Source organism: Contarinia nasturtii, unplaced genomic scaffold (assembly GCF_009176525.2).
Source record: "Contarinia nasturtii isolate CC-2019 unplaced genomic scaffold, AAFC_CNas_1.1 Cnas_scaffold_1371, whole genome shotgun sequence".
NCBI classification, from domain to species: domain Eukaryota; kingdom Metazoa; phylum Arthropoda; class Insecta; order Diptera; family Cecidomyiidae; genus Contarinia; species Contarinia nasturtii.
The window spans coordinates 958,435-982,735 of NW_022198708.1; the positions used below are offsets into that span (position 1 = coordinate 958,435).

At 35.7% G+C, this 24,301-nt stretch overlaps 1 protein-coding gene across 1 annotated transcript in view; it reads left to right on the top strand.

The window, feature by feature from the left end:
• Positions 1 to 24,301, top strand: part of LOC116345755 (cuticlin-1) — a 35,635-nt gene that overhangs the window by 3,093 nt on the left and 8,241 nt on the right. Inside the window, exons 2-5 of the mRNA XM_031775415.1 lie at positions 13,737 to 13,783; positions 16,598 to 16,643; positions 22,990 to 23,161; positions 23,253 to 23,319. Coding sequence (XP_031631275.1) covers positions 13,742 to 13,783; positions 16,598 to 16,643; positions 22,990 to 23,161; positions 23,253 to 23,319 — 327 coding nt within the window. The 5' untranslated portion in view covers positions 13,737 to 13,741. The remainder of the gene's footprint in view (positions 1 to 13,736; positions 13,784 to 16,597; positions 16,644 to 22,989; positions 23,162 to 23,252; positions 23,320 to 24,301) is intronic.

Consider the following 24,301-nt stretch of genomic DNA (forward strand, 5'->3'; position numbering starts at 1 on the left):
AGAGAGAGAGAGAGAGAGAGAGAGAGAGAGAGAGAGAGAGAGAGAGAGAGAGAGAGAGAGAGAGACTTACAGACAATATATAAATTTGCGCGCGCATTGAGAGAACGGCCACAAATGAAATACCATGACGCATACGAAACAGTACACAAACAACAACGTATAATAACCGATACGTATACACGCCGGAAAAGTGAATATAACATGCAAATTGAAAGTAAAAGTTTTGCTACTCACGGGCAGAGCGAGAGCAAATAATAAAATGGTCATACGTTGAGATAAATAATAATATTGTTTGTTTTTTTTTCGTTTATTTCTGCACCGGGAATTTTGTGTGGTATTGATGCGAAATTGTACACGCGCGCGCCCGTGTTCGCACTCTTCGTGCACAAACAACAACGAAAAAAAAGCCATAAAAAAGTAGCAACCTCTCCACACACACACACACGTAACGGGCCACCAAAACCAGAATGACCGCAATAATATTAAAGTCAAACAAACGGAATCGCGGACCTATTCAAACACAAAAAATCCATTGAAATAATATGATATTCAAAATGAAGGCGAGCAGCGTGCGACGAGAGTAAATAGCACGTTTTCAAATGATGAAAATAAAAGAGTTACATTTCTTTTCTTTTGGGCGCCTTTTTTTTATTATCGTTGTGTCAAGCATCGCGGTTTCTATGAAAATATACCCTCGTATTTGTTTATTTTCTTCTTCTTCTCATTTCGCAATACATTCTTTACTCATCATTTATGATAGTTTTTTCAATGGGAACTCTTTCAACATTCGTACTTTTCGAAATCTGGTGTCTGAAACAATGTCTGAGCATTTAAGTGTGTGCTCAAATGCCAATGGGCTAAAAATGCACCTTTCAACAATAAATATTGCGGTTGATTTTGTTCTTTGAAAATGTGTGCATTACTGATCGATTGCAATCAATTGTTTTGAAAATCGATTCGAAATGGTTCTGAAGGTTTTTCAATATTCAAAATGTAAATCGATGCCAAAATGCTATTAAATTATTAGATCAGTTGTAGCCGTTGACAGTTTTTCATGCAAATGCATTTATGCCATTTTGTGATAATTTCGCTTTTTTTTCATGTGTGTCGATTTGTGCGTTGGTTGATAATTTACAATAATTCGACAGAACGCCTCGTATCAATTGCATATTTTATGTGTGACGCACAAAATTGCACATACACACACAACAGACAGAACATTTAAAAAAAAGGTTCAGCAAACGAACAAAAGAAGTGTATGTGTGTGTATAGAAACGAAGAAAAAAAATATGCACAACCAATTTTCTGAACGAAAGAGAATGGTTTTTGTTTTAAGAATGAAGAGAAGTGATATTTTATTTTTCATGTGGTTTTTTGCATATTGTTAAGGTCACAATGCGAATGAAATATATAAATATGCGATGACTTCATTTCATGTCATACCGGATTCATGTTTACATCTTCTTAACACAAATACACGCCACATACGATATATGTAAATAGCAGCCGTGCAACAGAGAGACACGACAGACACACACGGTTGGTGTGTTAATTTTGTTATGATTTCAGTGTTCGGTGAGTGTGTTGGTTTAATTTGCGGTCATACGTTGACGCCTTTCTTTACAAAGTTAAGCCTAAGCTATGTCTCAGCCACATTTATCATACTTGAATGTGTATTTGCACATGCACGTAGAACTTAGTTATATTAAACAAAAAATCCAGTTGTGCATCCCTAATGAATTCTACCGCTGATCCGAGTCAGAAAATTACAAGCTGGTAACATTCGGCCAACCCAATTGATTAGATTCATAATAAAAATTTGTGATATGTCGATGCGGCCGCCTGCAAATTGGCATTTAACTATCTTCCCATGCACAAATCCAATTTATATTCTCATTTACAAACGGCAGACCCGATAAAAACAGCTATAATTGCCTTTTATTAATTTAAGCATTTACTTTGAATGAGCGGCAATGTGTTTTTTGTTCATAAACAAAAAAAAAGTGAGATATGAAATGTGTGCATGCCACACATTAAACATCGAATGACACAATGTTGAATATAAGTGCGTTGTATTGGATGTCGTGCAAATAAAGTCGCGCAATGTTTCGTTGTTATATCGTCTATAGCATCGTATCAAAAAAGCGATTGGGCAAAAGATCATAATAATTTTTTTTCTTTTTACTTCGAATAATTAAGAATTTTGTATGAGTGAAAGTATATGTTGTGCGTTATGTCTGACACCACACGCACGCATGCCATGCACGATGTATGGTTTTCCGTATTGTGTTTTCTTCACAAATGTCGAATATTTTTCCGCTCTTTCCATATCGTCATCATCGACATTATGCAATCGACCAAACGACAGACGAACAGAAAGTGTTGAAATTATCCAAACAAAATGGTTTTTTAAGTAGCACACACACTCTTCTAAACATCGTTTTCATCGTCTATTTTTTTTTTCGTTCACCGTACATATGGTTATTTTGTTTTTGGTAACAATTGGAATTGCGGGCGAGCATTTTTAATGATGTGACACTATCGGTCGTCACGAAGTCGTTAGATAGAAGGCTTTTTTTCATTTTCAAAATGCGAATGGCATTGTTTTTGACCATCGTCGACGATTTGACGATTTGATGTCGATACTATGTAGTTCATTTCAATCGATTAAATTCATCGAGTAGGAGCTCAACACCACACAATACTTGATCCATAAATCTGTGATCAAATCCGCTATTAATGAGTGTAAGTCCAAAGTATGGCGACCTTGACACAACCAACTCCCAAGAATTCCATCGTGTTCTCCGAAAACAATGCAATTTCATTCATCTTTTGCGTCTTTTCTCTCTCGCATTTTTAAATGTGTCAATGCATTGTTCACATCGTTCTATGGCTATATGGCGATCATGTGTAAGCATCAATTCGATTCGTTAAGCAGTAGCGAGCAAAAAGAATTACGTACGTACACATTCATGTCAATTTCACAAGGGAAACGATGACGACAATAAATGGTCGAAGCATGTGCCATGTGTCATCACCTTTTTTTAAGTGGTCTTTTTCGTTCAGTCTTGTTCAGGTTCATGCGTTCATTTCGCAATTTTGCTTACTTAAAATTGGCGAAATTCGTTCGAACATCTATGGAATAGAGAAGGAGGCGAGCGAGAGAGAGAGAGATTGAAATCAAAATTCGCTTCGGATCGAAGTCGTTTTACGATTCTGCGGAAAATGTGTTAAAAGCCATAAAAACACAGAGTGAATACCACAATGACGACGACGGTGGTAGAACCAAAATCAATTACGACCGTATACACATTAATGGCCGGCCACAGTTTTTATTGAATCAATGACCATTTTTGCACGAACACTAAATTCAATTGTTTCTTTCGCCCAGAATGAGTGGTGTTTTTTTTTTCTCTCGGTATCTGTTGCAGAGGACGTGCATTAATAATGTAAAAAAAAAACAGACAAAAAACACTTGCTTAATACATTTCTTTCGTTACTCGCTGATGTTGCTATTCATCGTTCGTTTCACAAAAATTCCGTTCATCTATTATATTTGGTGTGTTTGTGTTGTGCCTTCGAACACAATGCCCTACACATTACCCGCTCATTTAACGGATCTCATTCTTTCATACACTTATTAGTTATAGCGTATATATGCAATGCGCTCACATCCAAATCAACGAATATAAAATTAGTTTGTTTATACAGTTAAGACCGACTATTTCGTGATATGATCGCATGCATTGTTCTCTATCGCATATTTGTGTGCTGTGTTGTTGTTGTTGCGCTGGGTGTTTCGTTTGTTTATTTAATCGGTTCTTGTTCATATTCATGCATTCTTATGCTCCACACCAAAGAAAGAATCGAATGATGAAGGCGAAGAAAGAAAGAGAGAGAGCGCGAAGCACATTTTATTTAAAATACATGTTATATTTTACCTATATTCGTGTATGCACACGCGTGTTAGGTGTTAACGAGCTACTAAAATCACTGACTATACTGCACTAGCAATATTTTAATACCATAGCTTCATTTGACCCATTCAATGTACATCATTTTATATCATCATGCATCGCGCACTTCATTCAGAAGTGATGCATCAAAAATAACAACAACAAATTGGAATTCTTCATTTTATTCTAATTGAATTTTTATGCTTTAATAACAATAATAAATCATGATTTTTTAATTGCTGCAGCAAGCTGCATTTTCATTGGAAAAATTATTTTTCTATTCTTAACTCTTTGCATTTCTTCTCTCTTTTCTTCATTTTAAATATGTGCTATGCCAATAACAAGCAATTACATAACATCATTCATCTTCGCAGAATGAATAAAAGATAAACGAGAGAAATGAAAAAAAAGTAGAAAATGTGAGGGGCAGACTGAGAGAGAGAGAGAAAGAGAAATAGTGTGAAAGGAAGAGAAATGAAGGGAACATATTATGTTATCAAAAAGAGAACAGATTCATTCAGTACTGATCCACATTGTTGTGCTCTGTTTCGTTGACACCTAACGGTACATAATTTTATTATTTATTTTATTTTTTTATCAGCGATTCATTGCATGCATGGGTTATCTAATGTATTTGTGCTTCTTTCTTTCTCTCCGTTTCTACCATATTGGCGTATGTGTTGCATTTCGAAAAATGCACGCACTCACATCGCTCTCTTATAACCATTTTGTCATTTTCTGTTTTCGTTCTTTCGCTTCCAATTAAATCTACTGTAGTTTTTGGTATGTTGTTTTCATGTAATTTATAAACAAATCACACACTTGATGCCACACATGTACTGCCTCTCTCTCTCTTTCCCTACAGTTCGTTGTATATGCAAGCTTTTCACAATCAAAATAAAGAAGGAAAAAAGAGACAACAGAGAGACAAAATGCATGCAGACAATTTAATTTGATTATACTGCTGTTTGGTTAACTGAACTAACTTGAGCAGAATTAGAACGCGACAAATTGTGACTGAGTCTGGATGTTGAAAGCTCATTTTTCTCTCTTTCCCTCTCTCTCTCTCTCTCTCTCGCTCTTTCCTTTTGAATATACACAGTTTTTCCGAACGGTTTTTATTTTAATTTAGCTGTTGAAACGGTGTGTTTAAATCACTTTTAGCTAAATGTGATGTTACGTGAGATTTGGTTGTAAAAAAGAGGAATTTTGATATGCAAAAGAGAGTGAACGAGATCGAATCGGAGACACACACACTCGAAAATCAATTTTCGTTCTTTTCTCATGCAAGCTCAAAAACTGTATTCACGGTTGTACATTTGGTGGATGTATTTTGGCACCAAATGTTTAACTCATTCGATTTAAATGTAGAATTTAAATCGAGCAGCGACTGAATAAAAAGAACAAAATTTACATTTTTCTTCATCATTCTGTGCGATTTTTCCGTTCCAATTCAAAGACCAGTCCGATTTATTCATGAGTACGCTTCGTTTGATTTCCGTTTTCTTTTTGCCTGGTTGCGTTGGTGTTGTTGGGGTTTTTTTATTCGTCATTACATTCGCTTAGTCGTACGTGAAACATGAAGTGTTCTGAAACGTTGTTTTTTTTTTCTCGCTCAGATATTTCTCAGAATGATAACAAATGTCATATGAATGTGTGTACAAAAGGTGGATGGAATAGGGAATGATGACGACGGTTGAAGAAAATATATACATGATCATCTTGAACATGATCTCATCGCAAATTAGTTCTACATCACTTACCGGCATAATCCTCATCATATCTGTCTCATGAAGCGAATAATGTGGTTACACTGTACTGAAATTGTATCTTAAAACAAAATGTCCATTAGTGCGAATTCACAGCAGCGCAAAAAAAGCAACAAGAACAACAACAAACATAAGACAAAAAAAGCCCAGTGCAACAGCAACGAGGGGAGATCATCGATGCGTGCATCACATTTACATTTACACTTTAAAGCGAAAAACAATCGAGCGGCCATTTATTCCCATTCTAAGTGGCAAACAGACGGATAAAAATGTCCAGGCCACGAGAACATATCTTTGGCTTAATGTGTGTGTTTGCTTTTTTTCGTTTTATTTGTATTGTGTGTGGTTTTATTTTTCACTATTTCTTGCCATTTAAATCTGTAAACAATGTACAGCATTTAAAAAAAATACATTCCGATGTTTTGGAATGAAAACGTATACGTACAGAATTTTAAAATTGCGTACGCTATTATTCTGTTGCGGCTATTTACGGATTGCGCTAAGTTTTGTTTCATTCTTTGGCGCATTTAGATTCTCGTTCTGATCATGATAATCGTTATTCGCGCACAAAATACACATACAGTGAAAATGTACATGCAATTTTATATTCGATGTGAAGATAATTAATTAGATACCAAGAAAAATGTTTGTTTGTGTGTATGGTGAATCACATCAAAAAGAAAATGAGATTGCGTCCACGCATAACGCATTTTCAAAATGAAGTCGAAAAAAAGAGATTAACGTTTTTTAATGGCCAAATACATTGCATTTATGCGATCTAGAAAAGCATACAAATGGGAAAAAACCAACACACGATTAAATGTTGCGACTTGCAAAAGAGCAACAAGTAAAACAAATATAGAAATTGCTGATAAAATAATGGAAAAGACGTTTTTTTTTTTTTTTTTAAAAGAGACCTGAATGAATCGAACACATATCGTTGTTGGCACAAGGGAACACACATCTATTAACAAGCATTCAATGTGTTTAGCATGCACCATGCAATCAACGAGTTTTTTTTATTGTTGTAGTTACTTTTTGTTTCCAGTTGATTGGGGCAAGCTCAAGCAGATGCTGCTACGTTTGATTATTATCTGACATCGAAATAAGAGAAAATGAAAAAAATGCACACAATGTAGTCAATTGAAAGATGAGCACTGCCACAATAAAGATCTATTTTGCTTGTTGCATCATGCACGCGATAGCGTTTCGTTGGTGTGCCTATTTGTTTAACAACCGTATGTCCGTCTGTTCGTTGCAACGGTCTTTTTAGCACATCACAATTATACGGAATACAATCAACTGTGATTAGCATTTGTACTAGATATGAAGAGCGTTTAACCCCCTACTCTTCAGGTTGTACACGTTTCATACTTTTTTTTGCATCTCATCCAGGGTATTTTTTCGAAATGTCAAAATTGGTCGAAAATCAATTGTTATTATTTAGTACAACAAAAAAATACATTTATCATTTGAACCAAATTGACATTCAATTCGATTAGTACACTGGCTATTCCATGTTTCTCTTGAATTAAATTTCATTTGGTATAACATCCAATGGAAAATAGCGCTTTTTATAGGAAAGAGCATTCAATTGAAACGTAACTTTTCACAGCAACCAAATAGAGGGCTGTCTCCATATCTTCCGAATCCTAACACAGTAACTTGGTCAATAAGAATTTAAGCTTTCTCCGTTTTGTCTTTTGGAGTAAATCTTACTATGATTATATCAGTAATGTTCGAGCTACATTTCACACGGGGGGGTGATTTTTCAAAAACTAAAAATTCTCTAATTTGAATAACCAAATTTCGTTGCTCTTCACTTTTTTGGCGAAAATCTCTAGCAAATCGAAAGAATTTTTCTTGCACCAAAAACCCTAGCAAATTTTTCTCGCCAATATCACATATTCCCCCCTTCACATATTACTGGATTATATCATCATATTCAGTTCTCATGTGATAATTCACGGGAAAGCAATGTCCACCATTTCAAAATTGTACCATTTCATTGCTCCATTATTTCGAGATTTGGCATTATCGTTCACAATAGTCCAACAATTGATGTGATCTTTGCACTGACCCCTAGCAACTGAAAATAAAATGTAACCAAAGGCATTCTTCAAATTGAAATGATTGAATTTGTGCAGCTAGTAGCTGAATGTCATTTGCGACCCAAAATGCAAGGTGACCGAGTTGCCATGTTGCAGTCATATCATGCCAAGCCTGCAAGTTACTCACACCAAAATTGAAATGAAACAAACAAAAAAAAAACATCACGAATAAAAAAACAATAACGGATGATTTTTAATGACATTTTAAACATGCAATAAACATATTACTTGCTCTTTTTTTCGTTCGCTCTCTCAAAGTCGCGATAAGCTCAACGCAATTTTACTCCTGACTTTTTTTCTCCGCTTCATTCCTTTTCACGAGCTCAACTCATTTCCTCTGTCGAATGTTGTTCATTTTTTATTTCAATGTAAATGAATTTGCATAATGTTTGTGATGATGTATGGTGAAAATAGTGTGAAAATGTATGCGCTCGGCCTTAGTCCATATTTCATTTGCACATAGTTGACATTGTATATATGCTTGATTTGTGACAGAAATCTCTCGTTTCTTCTAACGAAAATTAATAATGAAACAATTATTATTGACTAAATTCTAATTTACGCTAGCGCCCGCAACACAATCTCCATATCATTACATTCAATTTTCTCTCTCTATTTAACATTTTGTATGTTTTCGATAGTAAATTTTTTGTAGTTTATGCTCTTTTGTTCCGTTCGTCTCGCTGCAAATCCCATAGTGCACATATACGCTAGACATGAGAAAGATAGTAAGGCAAAAGACCTGAAGCACTCACAAATACACGACAACCAAAAGCCAATTGATTTGAGCATGCTTTTATACATTGGCACATTAAAGTGTTGCTTTTGTGTGTATTACGTGCATGTCATGGCGGCGACACAAGCAGCAACAAAAACAGCATATGTACGCCTTCGTTACATAAGTCGCAAGGTCCATGATATTAAATATGGAAATGTCCTACTTTGTTCTGGTTTTGGACAAACGGTGTGCGCATTGCTTTTCTGTCTCTCTTTCTCCATCCCTCTCTCCCTTCATCTCATTCTTTTGGCGATTCGTTGTTGTTGTGATTTTTTACCAGCCCGATGGTTTACTTACTTAAAATGTCTGTTTTCGTTAACGCCATTTATTATTATTGTAATTTTGTTTCACTTTTTGCAAATCTTCAATATATGCGAATAAACCCACTCAAACGAAATTAAAACGAAGCATTCGATAGAACGAATTGGCATTGTTGATGTTGGGTCGATTGCTTGAATAAATCAACATCTTTTTTTTATAGCATGTGTCATATACACGCCGAAAAAATGTTAAATTGTATTTGATTTACTTTCAATTCGTTCGTTGATTTCCTACCGTTTTTTTTTCTTCTGTTGTTCAATCGTTTGACAGACATTGGAGAAAAAAAAACAAATAAACGAGGCGCACACCACCATATAACGAAGATCAATTTCGATTCGATTATGTTTTTCAATTGGAATATAGATTAAACAAATGAATAAATTTAATGGGTTCAAGTCGATGGCAAAAAAAAACAAAATCATAAATCGAAGCTGATCATATCTTGCGCACAGCGAAAAAAACCATGCCACAATGAAACAGAAACAACGCACAGCGTTAAATGAACGAAAATTGCACACGTCATTGTTCGCTACAAATGAATATCATTAAGTGTCTGCGTCTGATCAACGTACCACTTAACAAATGCTTTTTTTTTCAACTCCGATTGAAAACCCATTGCGAATTATGTACCATAGACAATAATCCAATCTAGACACAGACAGACAGACAGAGAGTACCAACATTTGTTGCTGTTGCTGTGGCTGCTGATTTGTGAGCGAATCCATCTTGCATTGACTCGATTTACGCGAGATATATTAATTTTCATTCATTTGCTTGACTAACCTCGAAGATATTGAAATGAGTTGAAACCCATCCAAATGATTTGCTATTATATCACAATTAAAGCACACAAATTACACAAAACTCCATGTGCTGAATGCCGAATGAATGTATTATTTTTATTCTCTCTCTCTCACTCTCACTCACGCTACTTTTTTTAAGTTGAGCGAATGCGAAATATCAATGAAATGTATGTGCGTGTTTGGGCATGATGGCGTTTACCAAATGACAGAATTCCATTCCAGTATCTTTTATTTCAGTGCGTTGAAGATGTAAACGAACCACAATCAGTCAGTCAATTCTAATTGAAATCACAGAAATACAAGAGACATCAAAAGAGAGAGAGACTTAAGAGATTTGAGTGCGTGAGACTTGAGTCTTCCATACAACAATACTGGTTCACAATACAATTTACGTTGATACGAAGAAGTTGACTCTTTTAACCAGAGAGAAAAACACATATAAAGAGAAAGAGAGAGAGAGATAACGTTTCAAAATTCACCATTTGTTGATGAGCTGTTATTTCGAGCGCACATTAGAACTGGATCGATGATGATGTAAACTCGATACACTGTGCTTATTTCGTTTGATTCATTTTGGTTTGAGATGGTGTGACTATTTATGCGGCACATTATGCACGAAATGAAGCGACAAGAGCAAAACAAGAAATCAACTTTAAACATATGTTTCGAACTCTAAGTGTTTTTGCTTCACTATTATTAGGTTTTTTTTACCATCGCCTTACTTTGCACATTTATTGCATGATCTCACAGAAATACCAGAATATAGTGCGAGTCACACACGATGAGATCAATGGAAAAGCCAACGTAATAATATCGAGTTGTTGATTTTCTCTTCTCTTTTTAAAGTGGTATACACACAACGATAATGCGTAAACTAAATCTGGCCGAGAAGAAGTAAAGAGAAAGAGAGAGAAAACGAAGCATAAAATTTATGCTGCTGAAGGTCAACACATATATGAAAGATTTTCTGTGGATTGGTTGCTTTTTATCTCTGTCGTTCACATCTTCTACGGTGCTGGTTTTGCTTCGAAATGTCTCGATGTCGTAATCATAATTTTACCTCATCTCACTTGATTGTTGAATTGAGTAAAGCGCACGCTTCGGTTGAGGTTTATCACATTAAGCAACAAAATGGAATCGATGCGATTTGTATATAGCAAATTCTTTGGCCGTCATGATTCTAAATAATTTGCATAATTGATTTTAAAAGCACTTTCAACACTTTTTTTACCATCTACCTGGCCGCCTCTTCACTCTTAATCGCAATCGTCTCATTTCATGAGTCCCATTAATTCGATTGCACATCTCTGTTGTGTTTACGCTTTCGCGATCACCAAGCTTCAATCAATCCTCGATGATTTGTGACCATTTATCAAGATGGGTATGCATCGTATTGAGTGTCAGTAATGAACAACAACATGGAACCTGTATCGTCGTTCGTGTTTTGCATCATTCGTTTTTTACGTCATTTACATTTCTAATTTGGCGATTTGATCAACGAACAAAATTCACCTGACCAAAATGGACCATTGAAATCTTGATGGGGAGATAGAAATTGATTGAGATGGAGAAAGAGAAAGAAAGAAATGGAGAGAGAGAGAGAGAGAGAGAGAGAGAGGGATACCACACGAGAAGTTAAAAACGAATCAATCGAATTTCCAATCACGCATCCACCGTATTTATTCTGTTAACCTTTTTTTTCGTCTCTCGTTTGCATCTCACTCGTTATGAAATATTCATTAAATATTGAGGTTGTGTGTGAAAGAGATGTACCACATCAAGTTAATATTTTCGAATGATATATAATGTGTGTAAACGATCTTCGCTATTTCATTGCCAATTCGAACATTCGTATATATATTTCGCGGGAATTTTAACATAAATAGCAAAATAATAATCAAATAGCAAAAATCTATTTGCTATTTTCACATTGTACAATGCACAAGTGAAACGAATATGATAAATAAATGGTTTTGTGATTTTTCGACACACACACACACACACACACACACACACAAGATGAAATAACTTTCTTTTTCTCTCTAAATTATCTCGCTGCCGTTATTCAATATCTTTCCCAAAATGTTCATTTGCTCTGCCTCCGCCACCACCGCCGCGGCCGTCATTGCTGCCGAAAACTGTGCTTGAATATAAATCGAAGGAAAAGAAAATAACGAACAAAATGAAATGTAATAAAAAACGGGTCTATGTAGCGAAAAAAAACATGGCGATAATCATGAAAGAAAGAAAAATTGGCAGAATTTGTTCGGGTTACAATGCTCTGAAGATGATTATGGTGATAATACTGTTGCTTGATGTTGATGTACGGTGTGATCGGTGGGTGAATGCTACTTCTTTCATCTCGGTTCACTTAAGTAATGGCCAAATGTGCAACAATACCTGATTATCTAAAGAGTTATTCCATACATAACCATCAACATTTGAATTGCAGACACCGCTTCTCAACTCATGGCATTATTTTCGTGCTCGCAAAATGAATGCATTCATTTTTGCGGCATTTTTTCCTCTGTTATTGTCAGAACCATTTCACCTTAATTACTGCACAGACATTTATTATAGCTATTGTTTCGTTTCGTTTTTGAATGCAGAGTGCAGTGCATCGTTTAAACCTTAACCTTTTGATATGCGATTCATGGACACAAACACACACGATCCATTGAGAAAACATTGAGAAAATGTGTGAATTTAAATATTATTATTGCAGTCGCATTCCATAAAGTGACATTTGTTCGTTTTTATTTTCCATTTCACAGTGTGTGTTGATTTCTTCGCGCTTCTGCGGTCAGATTTTAAAAATTGGTTTTTGCAATGAGTTGCAAAAGACCGAATATTCATTTCACTTGTTAAATAATAATTTCGTGGAATTTATTTTTAAACCGCCCCGAAAACAGCAACTCACCATAAATGAAATGGGAAATTGTAATTTATATGTTACAAGGCTGGACGTATGTCCAGTGGAAAAAGACAATATAAATTTAAAAAAAGCAGAGTTTGCCAATTGTTAACGGCGGGCCCATTCATTTTCTTGACCATTGTGTGTGCCGACCACAAATGGGTTCGCTATTTTGGAGACGCGTGTGAATTTATTATTGACTCTATTTTTTTTACTTTACTCGTTGTCATCGTCCACTTTAAAATGCTAGCGCAAGCAGTTAACGCTTAAGTAAACTTTCGTGCCAAACAATGGACACAAAAAGAAATAACCTAAGTGATGCTCAACCATTACACCTCACAACCTCTTCAACAATTTTTGTTGCTTTTTTCTTCTTCAATACAAAAACACATACACACACACACACACACACACACACACACACACAGCAAAGTCTTTAGTCTGCATTTATTATTTAATCTTACTATATTTTTATTTCATTTGTTTTGTGTCGTTATTTTTCACGGCGTGTTTTTTTCTCTTCTTTTCATTCGTTTGTTTGTTGTGTGTTGATAGTGACTTTACGCTTTGGCACTCTGCCACACACACACACACACACACACATGAACTCGTTCATAATCTCGTGCCATGGTTATTTTTCTTTCACTCTTCTTTTTCGCTTGTACGCTAGCTTGGCCCATTCGAACTCTCGCTCATTCACATTCGATTGTGGTCCGGTCACAAGAATGGCATCGGAAACGCAAAAGTTTTCAACTTTAAAACGATGAGCAGACATTAAATTGGTGATGAGACAGAAGAAAATAAACCGATTTAATTATTATTTTGGTGATTTTATTTCTCTCATACACACACACGTGTACACACTATACTCTCCCGTTCGAAGTCACAGTTGCACTTGATCATTTGATCTCTTTTGGAACATTACGCGTTTGGTTGAAAGCACTTTTCGTGCGATTCGACTCGCAACAGCGCGCCGAAACGAAGAAAAAGTGTGAAAATGTTTTAATTAAATTTATTTCGGAAAACAAAATTTTTTACCCTAAATCACAGCATTAAGTCATTCTTTTTCTCCTTTCTTTTGCAGATACAATGGCGTTCAATGCAGTAGTGTTCGCTTTTCTTCATTTACATGTAAGTTTGCGCATTTTTTTACCATATTTTTTTTTTAATTTAATTTTTCACTCGTAAAGTGTTTCTGATGTTGAAAATCCAGCCGTGTGCGCCCGCGATAAGAGTGAATGAGACAAAAAGCGAAACGCAGCGGGTAATTTGTCACGGACGGACGTGCAATCGTTTATATTTTGTTTGGTTTTTGCATTGGAAAATTGCCACCATTTTAATGCTTTAAACTGTTGAATTTACAATTTTGATTGACTCAACTAACACATATACACAAACAAGTACCCACCGTGTATGATGCGATTAATTGTAATAAAACTATCATAAATTTAACAACTGCTGACATTTAATTAGCCCCATTATGTTGATGAAAACAGTTGGCTTGAACTCAATGGGTTTTCGCTCGATTTTCCACGGTACGTCACAATTTCGTAATCATTTTTGTACATTTTCCATTGAAAAAAAAAAAAAAACACAGCCGAATACTCACATTAATCTTCATTTGATTTTGGCGGTGTTGGCTATCTTTCGATCAACACCACACGAGCCCAAGACAAATAACCATTTTTTTGAGTATAAAGTGCGAACAGTTTGCATACAGTCAAGTGCACAAGCATTAACAAACATACAAACATATAAAATCAGTGATTGGCACTCGTAATCGTCGGTGTACATTTTTGGTCACAATTAATTTATCCATAATAAGGTGGCTTGAGCTTATTTTTGTTGTAAATGCCAGACCTCTCTCTCTCTTCGTTTGTGTTGCGAACACCATTTTTGATGGACTGTCCCCCTGTGTTGCATTAATCACTGATGTAATATACCAAACACATTTCAAATATGTCATCCAATTGCTTTTAAGTGAATACAAAGAGAAAAAGGGGCGAAGAGAGAAAGAGAACGTGGAGCGAAAAACCACACAAAAAATAATATAATTGCCGCGTAAATTGAGTATAATTTTCGCATGCTACAAAATGCCGATCGACTGAAAAATCATCCAATGAAATATACATGAGCACACATGGCTAGTATGTTGTTCGTATGAGAACGTTGGTGTGTTTTTTTTTCATTTTCTGTTTTCCGAAGTGAGAATTAGAAAAATGTGCAGAACACAGTCGCAGACGCAGACTATGATGCACATCTAAGATGGTTTTTCGTTTCTTTTTCCATGAGCATTCGATCGATCGGATCGAATGGATTTTCGATCAAGAAAAAAAATTCAAATTTATGCTGATATCGATCGATTCAATGATCGGGCGTGTATTTCGCGGCAAGAAAACGCTTTGCTGCATGTCATGATCTATTCCAAGTTCACAAGCATCAATGTGAAAATACCAGAGCATATCTTTTGCAAGCGAACGACAAAAACCAGCGAAAAAATAACACAACGAAAGATTCATTTCACTGAGACTCGAAAGAGAAAGAAACACAACGATAGATGGAGAGAGAGAGAGGAACAATGAGAGAAAAGAACCTAGTGCGCAACAGGGAACTAACTTGTTCTCAAATCGCGACGACGTACAACGATTCAAAAGCGCATCATTGCAACTGAGATTCTAATGCTGAAATCTGTGTTTTCACTGTGGAACTTTACGTTTAGTTTGCAGAATTATTTGATGTTATGTAAAAAATACGATTTGCGCTCGTCCATTTTACTGAACGTTCTTTGTGTCCATGTTCTTGGACTGAAATTCATTTGATGGCCCTTGCAAATCGAGAACGCCCGAGCCATGGATGTGCAATGTACATCCGACAAGTTAAAATATTTTGTGTTTGAATTTCAATATGTTTATTTTTGGTGTGCATGTGAAGTGAATTTTTCATCGGCAACGATGCCATTTGTGCGCTCACCGATAAATATCGATTCAAACGATCGACTATATGTCGTATTTTGTACGTAATATGTATTGTATAATCGTCAATTATGCGGTATGCAAACAGCAGAAGCTCTCGGCTCAACTATTGCTGCTGAAACACATCATTCAATTGCAACAACACACACACATATTATTCGTGTGATTCATGTGCGATACTTTGGATCTAATTCTCTCTCTTCATTCTCTTTCTGATTTTATGTGACTACTGGCTATGTCTCATCGACGAGAGACCGCTTCGCATTGCAACCGGCAAAACAACTGTTCACATTTTCTAAATGGTTCGATTAAATATTTATGTCTCAAATGGGATGGATATACACATTTAACATATTATATGCCAATGTGTGCGGTTGAATGTAATCTGAAGTGCGGCATAAAAAACAGTTATTTGATGTATTGTTGAATTCATTAGTAGCCATTCCTTCTCTCTGTCTCTCTCTCTCTCTCTGTCTCTTTTTCTTTCGATCGTTTTCTCTCTGTGTGTAATGTGTATCATTGTGTGTCGCCGTTTTCCGTTCAAATTTATTTATATTATTTCATTAAGCCTGTGAAGAGAATCAGAGACGGGAAGAGATCCCAGTATATCGTGATGGTATTTGTTACTCTGCACTTAGAATACGTAATACGCGCGGATTAAAAAAAAGAAATGCGTGCATTTCACTCGACCGTGTAGCTTTTCCAATGGCCAATGTGTGTGAACGCGTATCGCATCACACTAAAAAAAAGGCGAACACTTTACACCATTTTCACGGCTAATTGGAATTTCGCAAGAGGTTTTCGACATCAGAACATACACCGTTGCCATTTCATATATACATTTTTTTTGTTCTTCTTCCCGACACACACTCCATTTTCAACTCCAATTCTCACACATATACATATTAATTGGGAGTGCGTTTTTTTTTTCTTTCAATTTATTTACATTTTTTCGTTTCGTCTTATTTTGCAGGCAATCATGAAAATAGCGCAGTCAGCACAAATTCCAAATCATTCACGTAAGTACAGTTGGATTTTCTTTTTCTTTTTTTTTCATTAATTATTATTTTACAGTTCTAATAAGCGATAGCGATTTGTCTCCACGTTCGAGGCGTGTGAGTGTGGGTTTGTGTGTATTTTTACGCAAAATTAATTGTTGCCTTCGACAAAAAGAGCACACGGCACACGAAGATCGAGTATATATCAAAAATGCTCATGTTGTTGATTGGTACGTGTGAGAATGTGCGAATACCGAGTGTACACGGTAGCTGGACGATCGGTCAATGTGGCGCTGGTGAGCCCGTCGGTTTTCATGGATTAAATCAAACAAAATATTATGGAACTGAGTCAAGAATTGGGCGTATGCTCGATGTGAACACACATTTATTTCGCATGATTATCATATTTATAGCTCCAACAATATTTCCGGGAATTTATGTACACAAATCATGACCACGTTCTCAGAATAACATCACATACTTTTTATTGAGCAAACAATGTGTCGACCAATTAATTATAATATATTGTTGATGATCTTTCACTTGGTTTCTTTCTCTTTTTCGGTTGAAGTTCGATTTTGAATTGACTTGACTTGGTTGGCGTTCATCGCATTGCAATAAGGTCACAACAAAAGATTGCACACAACAATGATTTATTCAATTTTTCGACGTTGATTGACGTAACATAAAGAACCAATGTTTGGTTCATATGTGAGTATGTGAGGGTTTTTGTTGTTGGTCAGTTATACTTCGTATTCGCATTTACATAAAGAATGCCACGACATTCGATGGAATAATATCGATGTTGGTGTTGTTGTTGGTGGCTTTTATTTCTTCATCGAGAGATGCTGTGTGTCATTCTGATGAAATCTCTATGAATTTATAACGAGGAGTTGGTATCTGCATTAATTACATGCTCTTATGAATATATTAGCGTTCGTGTATGTCCCATCGCCAAAAAAACTACGATATATCTATTTCAATCGGTGTTTGGTACCGTTATACATCTAACCATAATACGATTATTACGGTTGTGATGTGTTTGCTTAATGTGCAATGATATGTTTCCAATCGAATGTACACATCTCACGATCATAAATATTTTTTTTTGTTTGACCAACAACATTTCACATCCGAATATAAAGGCAAAAGAGATAAAAAGATAGAGAAATGATGGAGAACGATAGCGAGTGAGATAGAATGAGTGAAAAAGAACTCTCTTGTACAAAGAAGCGCAGAACATATACAATAGAATATTCGAAATAAGTATCTGGTAATCATATATGGATGAGGACAAGTTTCAGTTTTATCGCACATTTTAATGATTGGTCATCATTCAATACATTGTTGTGAAATGGCCTTTTTGCCATAATCTTTTCTAAATTACTAAATTGAAATTTACGACGCAAATATATGTATACAATCTGAAAATCCAGCCGTTTTTTCAACAAAAATAAAGATCCATCCGGCTAATCAGCCTAACGGAAGAAAGAAGAGGGTGAACGAGATAGCGACACAAAGAGAGAGAGATAGAAAGAGGCTATTTCAAAAACATTGCAATTTTATATTGTCTCTTTTTCTTTCGTTTTCTTTTGTATGATTTTGCTAGTTAGAACTTCTGTGTGTTGAAAATGCCAACTCATTTTACTGTTCAAACTTATGCAATAGCATCAAGTGATTGCAAGTCGTTAAAATGGCCAATTGACTCAGCAGAAAAAAAGCACACAGCACGAGTGCAAAAAAACCCGAATACGAAATCGAAGTACAAAAAAATCCTTTTCGTGTCAAAATGTCGGTTGAAATGAAAATTTTGTATTTTCAGTACGTGCGAGCGGTGTTTTTAAAATTCATTGTATGCAAATGTTTAATCTCACAATAATGATGATTGTCGATCACATTACTAGATGTGCTGGACGTGTGCGCTAAGATTTATGTGTTTCTTTCAAACACAGTGTGCAAACAGTGATTGCCAAAAATGAGTTTCCACTTTTTTCGACGAATGCGATTTTGATCGAAATACAATCGAATCGCATTTCATTTATAATCACAATAATGAGCTAACAGTTTGCATGCCAATCAAACCAGAAAAAAAGGTCAAGAGTTAATCCCGGTGGTTCGGTGGTTTTCAAGCAAAATCTACAGTCAAATACAATGAAATTCAACCATTTTTATGGTTCGACCAACACAAACACCATTTTATTTGTTTCTTTGAATTAAATAAAAAACTTTTCAAAATTGCTTAGCATTTTCTGTGTGTTTCATTCGTTACTTTAACACGATTTAATTATCCACATGCTTATTGTACCATAAAGAAATTGACGGTGGTGGTAAAGATGAGAGGTGAAGATTTTCTTTCTTCACTTCATTTCTTTTGTTTTCGAACAAAAGCTGTGCACAAAAGGTGATTGTAATATGCACCAATGGTTAGTTGTGAAATGCACCATCTTCAAATCGATTCTACACCAAAAATACAATAAAGTGGGTATGTAAATGAGAAAAAGAGATGGACGAAATTGCAACTCTTTCGACAAAAAAAAAGTGCACACAAAATCCGAGATTCGCTTTGCATTAACGAAAGTCATTTGTAGTTCTAAATCTTAAGCAAATAGCTCTGCGTGAATAAATCAAATGATTTACTATGCGGCACATGCACATCTGTTGCAAGACCGAATCGCGCATTTTCGTCGCGCTTTTTTCACTATCGCATTATAATGCTGGGTTTTGTTTTCAGCGATGGTTGTTGTTTTTTTTTTTTTTTTTTCATTTCAAACCCAAAGCAAAACTATTTTATGCTGTTCGTAACTTTGTTAGTGATTTCTTGCTGTTGTCTTTATTGGTGTCGGTCGCTCCAGCCGATCATAGGCCAATCTCAATCTATCTATCTCGTTTCACTTTGATGTATATGCAATTCGATCCCATTCTGTGTATATGCCAAATAAACAAATACAAAGAGATCCATGGAAAATGCGTCTGCATACAAATAATTTTGAATTAAAATCCCATTACAGTGGGCAATTTGATATTGGCTGACTCTCTCTCTCTCTCTCTCTCTCTCTCTCTCTCGCTGTCCATAGCTCTCTTACAAATTCAAACGGTTTCACATATCGATCATGATGAGAGTAGTATTGCCGCGACGACGACGACGAGAATAGTATGTTGTTCTGACTTTGTATTATTGCTTATAAAACGAATTGATTACTTTATGTCCGGCTTTAAATATATTACATATAAAAGCCGTAACCGCCTTTTATTTTATTCATCGCGTTCTGTTCGTTCGGCTCATTCCATCTGTATGTGTGTGTGTGTGTGTCTTTTTTACTCTCGCATATCTCGTTTGATCGTTCATTTATGTCTTTTTTTTCACTTCATTGCTTTGTTGTTGATGCTGTGGCATCAAGAATAAAATGTGTACCATATACGCTGTGTGAGAAGCTGCTCAATCTCAGTGCCATACAATTCATCATCGTAGACATTGCAGTGGAGTGCCTATCTCGCGCGCTTACATATTGGCATGGCCATGGCGAAGTCGTCAGAATGTTATACTGATGCTGCTGCTGCTGCTTGTTCATCTTCTTTTTTCTCTTTTTTTTTCGTTTGTTCGTTCTTTGTCTTGCATTTGGCATTCGTTCGTCGTCGTCGTCTTCGTTGTGTGCGCGCTTTTTTCCTATTTTATATTTTATTTGTTGATGGTCGAAAGCAGCACACCACTAGTACTTACAATAATTTAATATATAGTTACATTGTTTGTTGCGGCCAGCTTTCGATGAGGTTCATTTTCTCGTAAAATTAGGAGATGTGTGGTGAGGGAATGAAAGCGAGCGGCCAGAGTGGTTGTGCTATGTTTATAGTATGTATTTTGTTGCATTTGATCGACTTGTGGTATGTTTTGACTTCCACTAAAGACACATCACACAAATAATTTTTTTTTCATTGTTGTTGTGTTTACATGAGAACGGTCAAGCACAAGGTCTTTGAACTCGTTCGCGTGCTTTTTTCATTACTCTTATTCTGCCGTTTTCAATCTTCACCATTTTTTACTCTCTCACTCTCTCTCCGTCTTTATACCCATTCTCTCACACTTTATCACTATCTCAATAAACACACAAAAAAAGGTCCAAGCTCTTGCAAAAGAATAATGCTTACACTCCGCATTTTTTCGGATTGTTTATTTATATACCCGCAGTTTGATCAAACAATTTTCGCTGGTAACTTTTTTTTCTGTCTTCTTTCGCTGCTTTTACTTTGGTTCTGATTTATCTTTCGGCCGCGCAATCAAAATAATAAAAAATAAGAAGAAGAAGAAGAAGAAGAGGAATACTTAACATTCCATGAGAGAATCAATTGCGATGCTGTAATGTAATAAAATGAAATAATGCAGTTTGAGAACAAAGCCACAACCGAGACGAGTAGCAAGAGCGAGTAGAGTGTATGTTTGTGAGATGTATTGTGTTTTATGCGATAGAGCATTAGTAATAAATCTTGGCCTTTATTTTTCGATTCAATCAATGTTGATGATATTGATGGATGAATTCAATAGAACCAATCTAGCAAAAGAAATGATCAATCGCCTCGGCAATTCAGGGTTCATCTTTAATATCGTAGAGTGGACAAAATACATTGGGAGGCCCATGAATGAAGCGAGACACAGCGAATGAAGAAACAAGGCGAAGCAATGAAGGTTCATCAGTGATAAAATAAAATCAAAACGACCAGATACATTGTATGGACATTGTTCTTAACGAATAGAATGGAACTTACGAACGGACGAGATGACGAGAGCAAATTTAATGCAATAATGTTTGATAAATACATCGGCCAAAATGCAAACTGAAAATGATAAATGGCTTCCTAAATCGCTGCCAAAGCTATTTACCGTTTGAATTCACGAGGCACCAATATGCACAAACATGCATGCACATGAGACGGTTAACTTTAGCGCAAATTGTCACCCTGGTGCGGTGCGCGACCACATATCTTTGTATGAACGATTTAAATGTTGTATTTTGTTTTGCAGAAAATCCATTTGCACAGAAATCGTGCACAAAATAATAGTAATAAATTAAAATCTTTACACGAGCGACTCTCTCGTGTTTGCCAGATTATGTATGGTTAATGTTCTGCGACGAAGGCCTTCTTTCGTTTCAATTTTTTTTTCTTGCTGTTCGTTGTTTTAAATTTGGATTTCGAACAAACTCATTCTCACTGCCGTTATAGAATAGAAATCTTTGGAAAAATAAGAACATGCCTCGTGTGTCCATATTCGTGCCTTATTATTACAATCAGTAGAAATGCTCTTCCGGACTAGATGATCTCTGTCCTTCTCTCTCCCTCACTACAATCTCATGTCTGCCTGAATCTATGACGAAAAATAAAAACATTCAACTGAAACGGATAAAGAAAAAAAAGCGATCCAACGCCGACCTAAGCTATGTGTGTGCGCGTACACTATAGATATTTACCAACGATATGCAGACAAAGATCACGAAGTATACATGCTCTCTCTCTCGCTTTCGACAAGAGAGGATATGCCGTTGCTTTAGAACATTTTTGAACTGATTGTTTTCATTCTTCAGTCAGCTTTCTGGCCGTGGCAAGAAAGAGAAAAAATTTAGCCTTGGCTTTGTTCATTTTATCTCTCTGTCTCTTGGGTCGAGCACAAATTATTGTCTACTATTTAACAAAAATGCAACGACTCATAATAACGAACGAATAAGATAAAATTTAACGATTTTCTCAAATTAATTCAGCATGAGTAACAATTGTCTAATTTCAATTTGATGAAGAAAGAAAGAAATTAGAGAAAAAAAAAACGGCATAGGCCAATCGACAATGTTGACGGCGATGAGACCGAATAAGAGGAGAAAAAAAAACAAATAGAGAAAACATGATAACTGTTAAACTCGAATCAGCAGAAGAATCGAAACAAACAAAAGAATAAAACCATCAAATAGAGACTTTTTTTCTCTCTACGGGAAAAGAGAGACTTATGCAACGTCGTTAGAATTAACTGTGAATTTCCTGTTGATTGCGCGAAGTGTGCAAGTGCGCATGTGCGCATCCGAGACTTCTTTGACATGCAAACTGTTTGTGTGCACATTGGAAATTCACTAGAATTTACTGTGTGTAATCCAAAGTAGAGAGCTCTGACAAACACACACCGAAAGCGATATCGTCTCTCTCTCTCTAATGATGAAACACACAGCACATGTTACCACAACAAAAGAACAATAACACAATTCGATCACAAATTACAATCCAAATTGCATTCGTATTTTTTTTTCTTTGCTTTTAAATGCACGATCATCTTTCAACAATGCATTCACATTTTTATAACGTTCTCTTTTTTTTGTTGTTGTTTTTATTACAGATCTACTGTCAACGGAGGCAAAACAAGAGCCAATCGTACGGATAAAATGCTTGTCAGGGTCAATGTTTATTACGATTAAAAATGCACCGCCTAGTCCCGATGATGGTCTATTTAGTGGTATGATTTATCCAAAAGGCTTGTCAAAGAATTCATCATGCCTGATGGAATACAGGTAAACAGTAATCCATTAACAAGTCAAGTTGGCAACTGGCCATCAAATGATGATACTCATTCGTCTTTTTTTTTATTATCGTTTGGCACAGGCACGAAGATGGTCCATTGAAATATAAGCTGCCATTAAGGAGCTGTAATACAATGCCACAGGAAACGGTAAGTAGATACAAAATCAACAAAACAAGTCGGTTTTTTCTTCATTTAACTAATCGGTAAAAATGCGATAAATCGCAAAAGATTATGCCATTTGATTTCCTGAGAGTGAGAAACGAAACAAAGAGATCGCGAAAAAAGCTGTCGATTTCGTTGCTTCTTGGATAAAAATTTAATGTGCCTTTTTAAAGTAAAACCACGACATCACACCCACCATTATACACCCAAAAGCATTGCACATTCAAATGGTTACAGTGAAATACACAAAACAAAAATTCGCGGTTTTCGGCAAATGTTTTTCAATTTATTAAAACGATCATTTCGATGATGAGCACATATTATGAAATACTTGTGTCCAAAATGTATGATGGTTGTTGACCTTGAAGCCATTTGCATCGTTCACTAAGCTCATTAGCTATAGCAGATGTCATAAGATGTTCGTATTTTTGGCTCGAATTTTTTTTTGTCCAAAAAATCACATAATTTCATCAAACGATTTGGCAAAGTTTTTAGTGGTTGGTCGTCCCGTCACGAGTGTAATCGAGTTGGATGGAGAAGAGCCGATCATTACACATTTTTTTTATGCCAAATATGTCAACGATGAAGAGGCGCACAACAATTTTTGTCTTTGAATGAAAAAAAATTCCCGTGATTCAGAGACGTCCCGAGACATCGTGAAGAGAAAGAATCAAAGAAATATTATATACATCGAAATTGAACATCAAATTAAAATCCGTTGACCTTTTTCACTTGTGCACACACACACACTCTCGCTCGTTTCATTCCAAATTTTGCTGGCGAAAACAATTAAATAACAACGAAACAAAAAAAAATATATAAATGACGCAATTTTTTCAAGTGAGAAATCAAGAGTGAGAGACCGAGCTTGGAATAAATGTACAATATTGTGCGTTCGCGTAACAATGGCTTTTCGCTTTCCGCTGCTGTCCGAATTCAACAATGGAAAACATGTTAAATTATAACA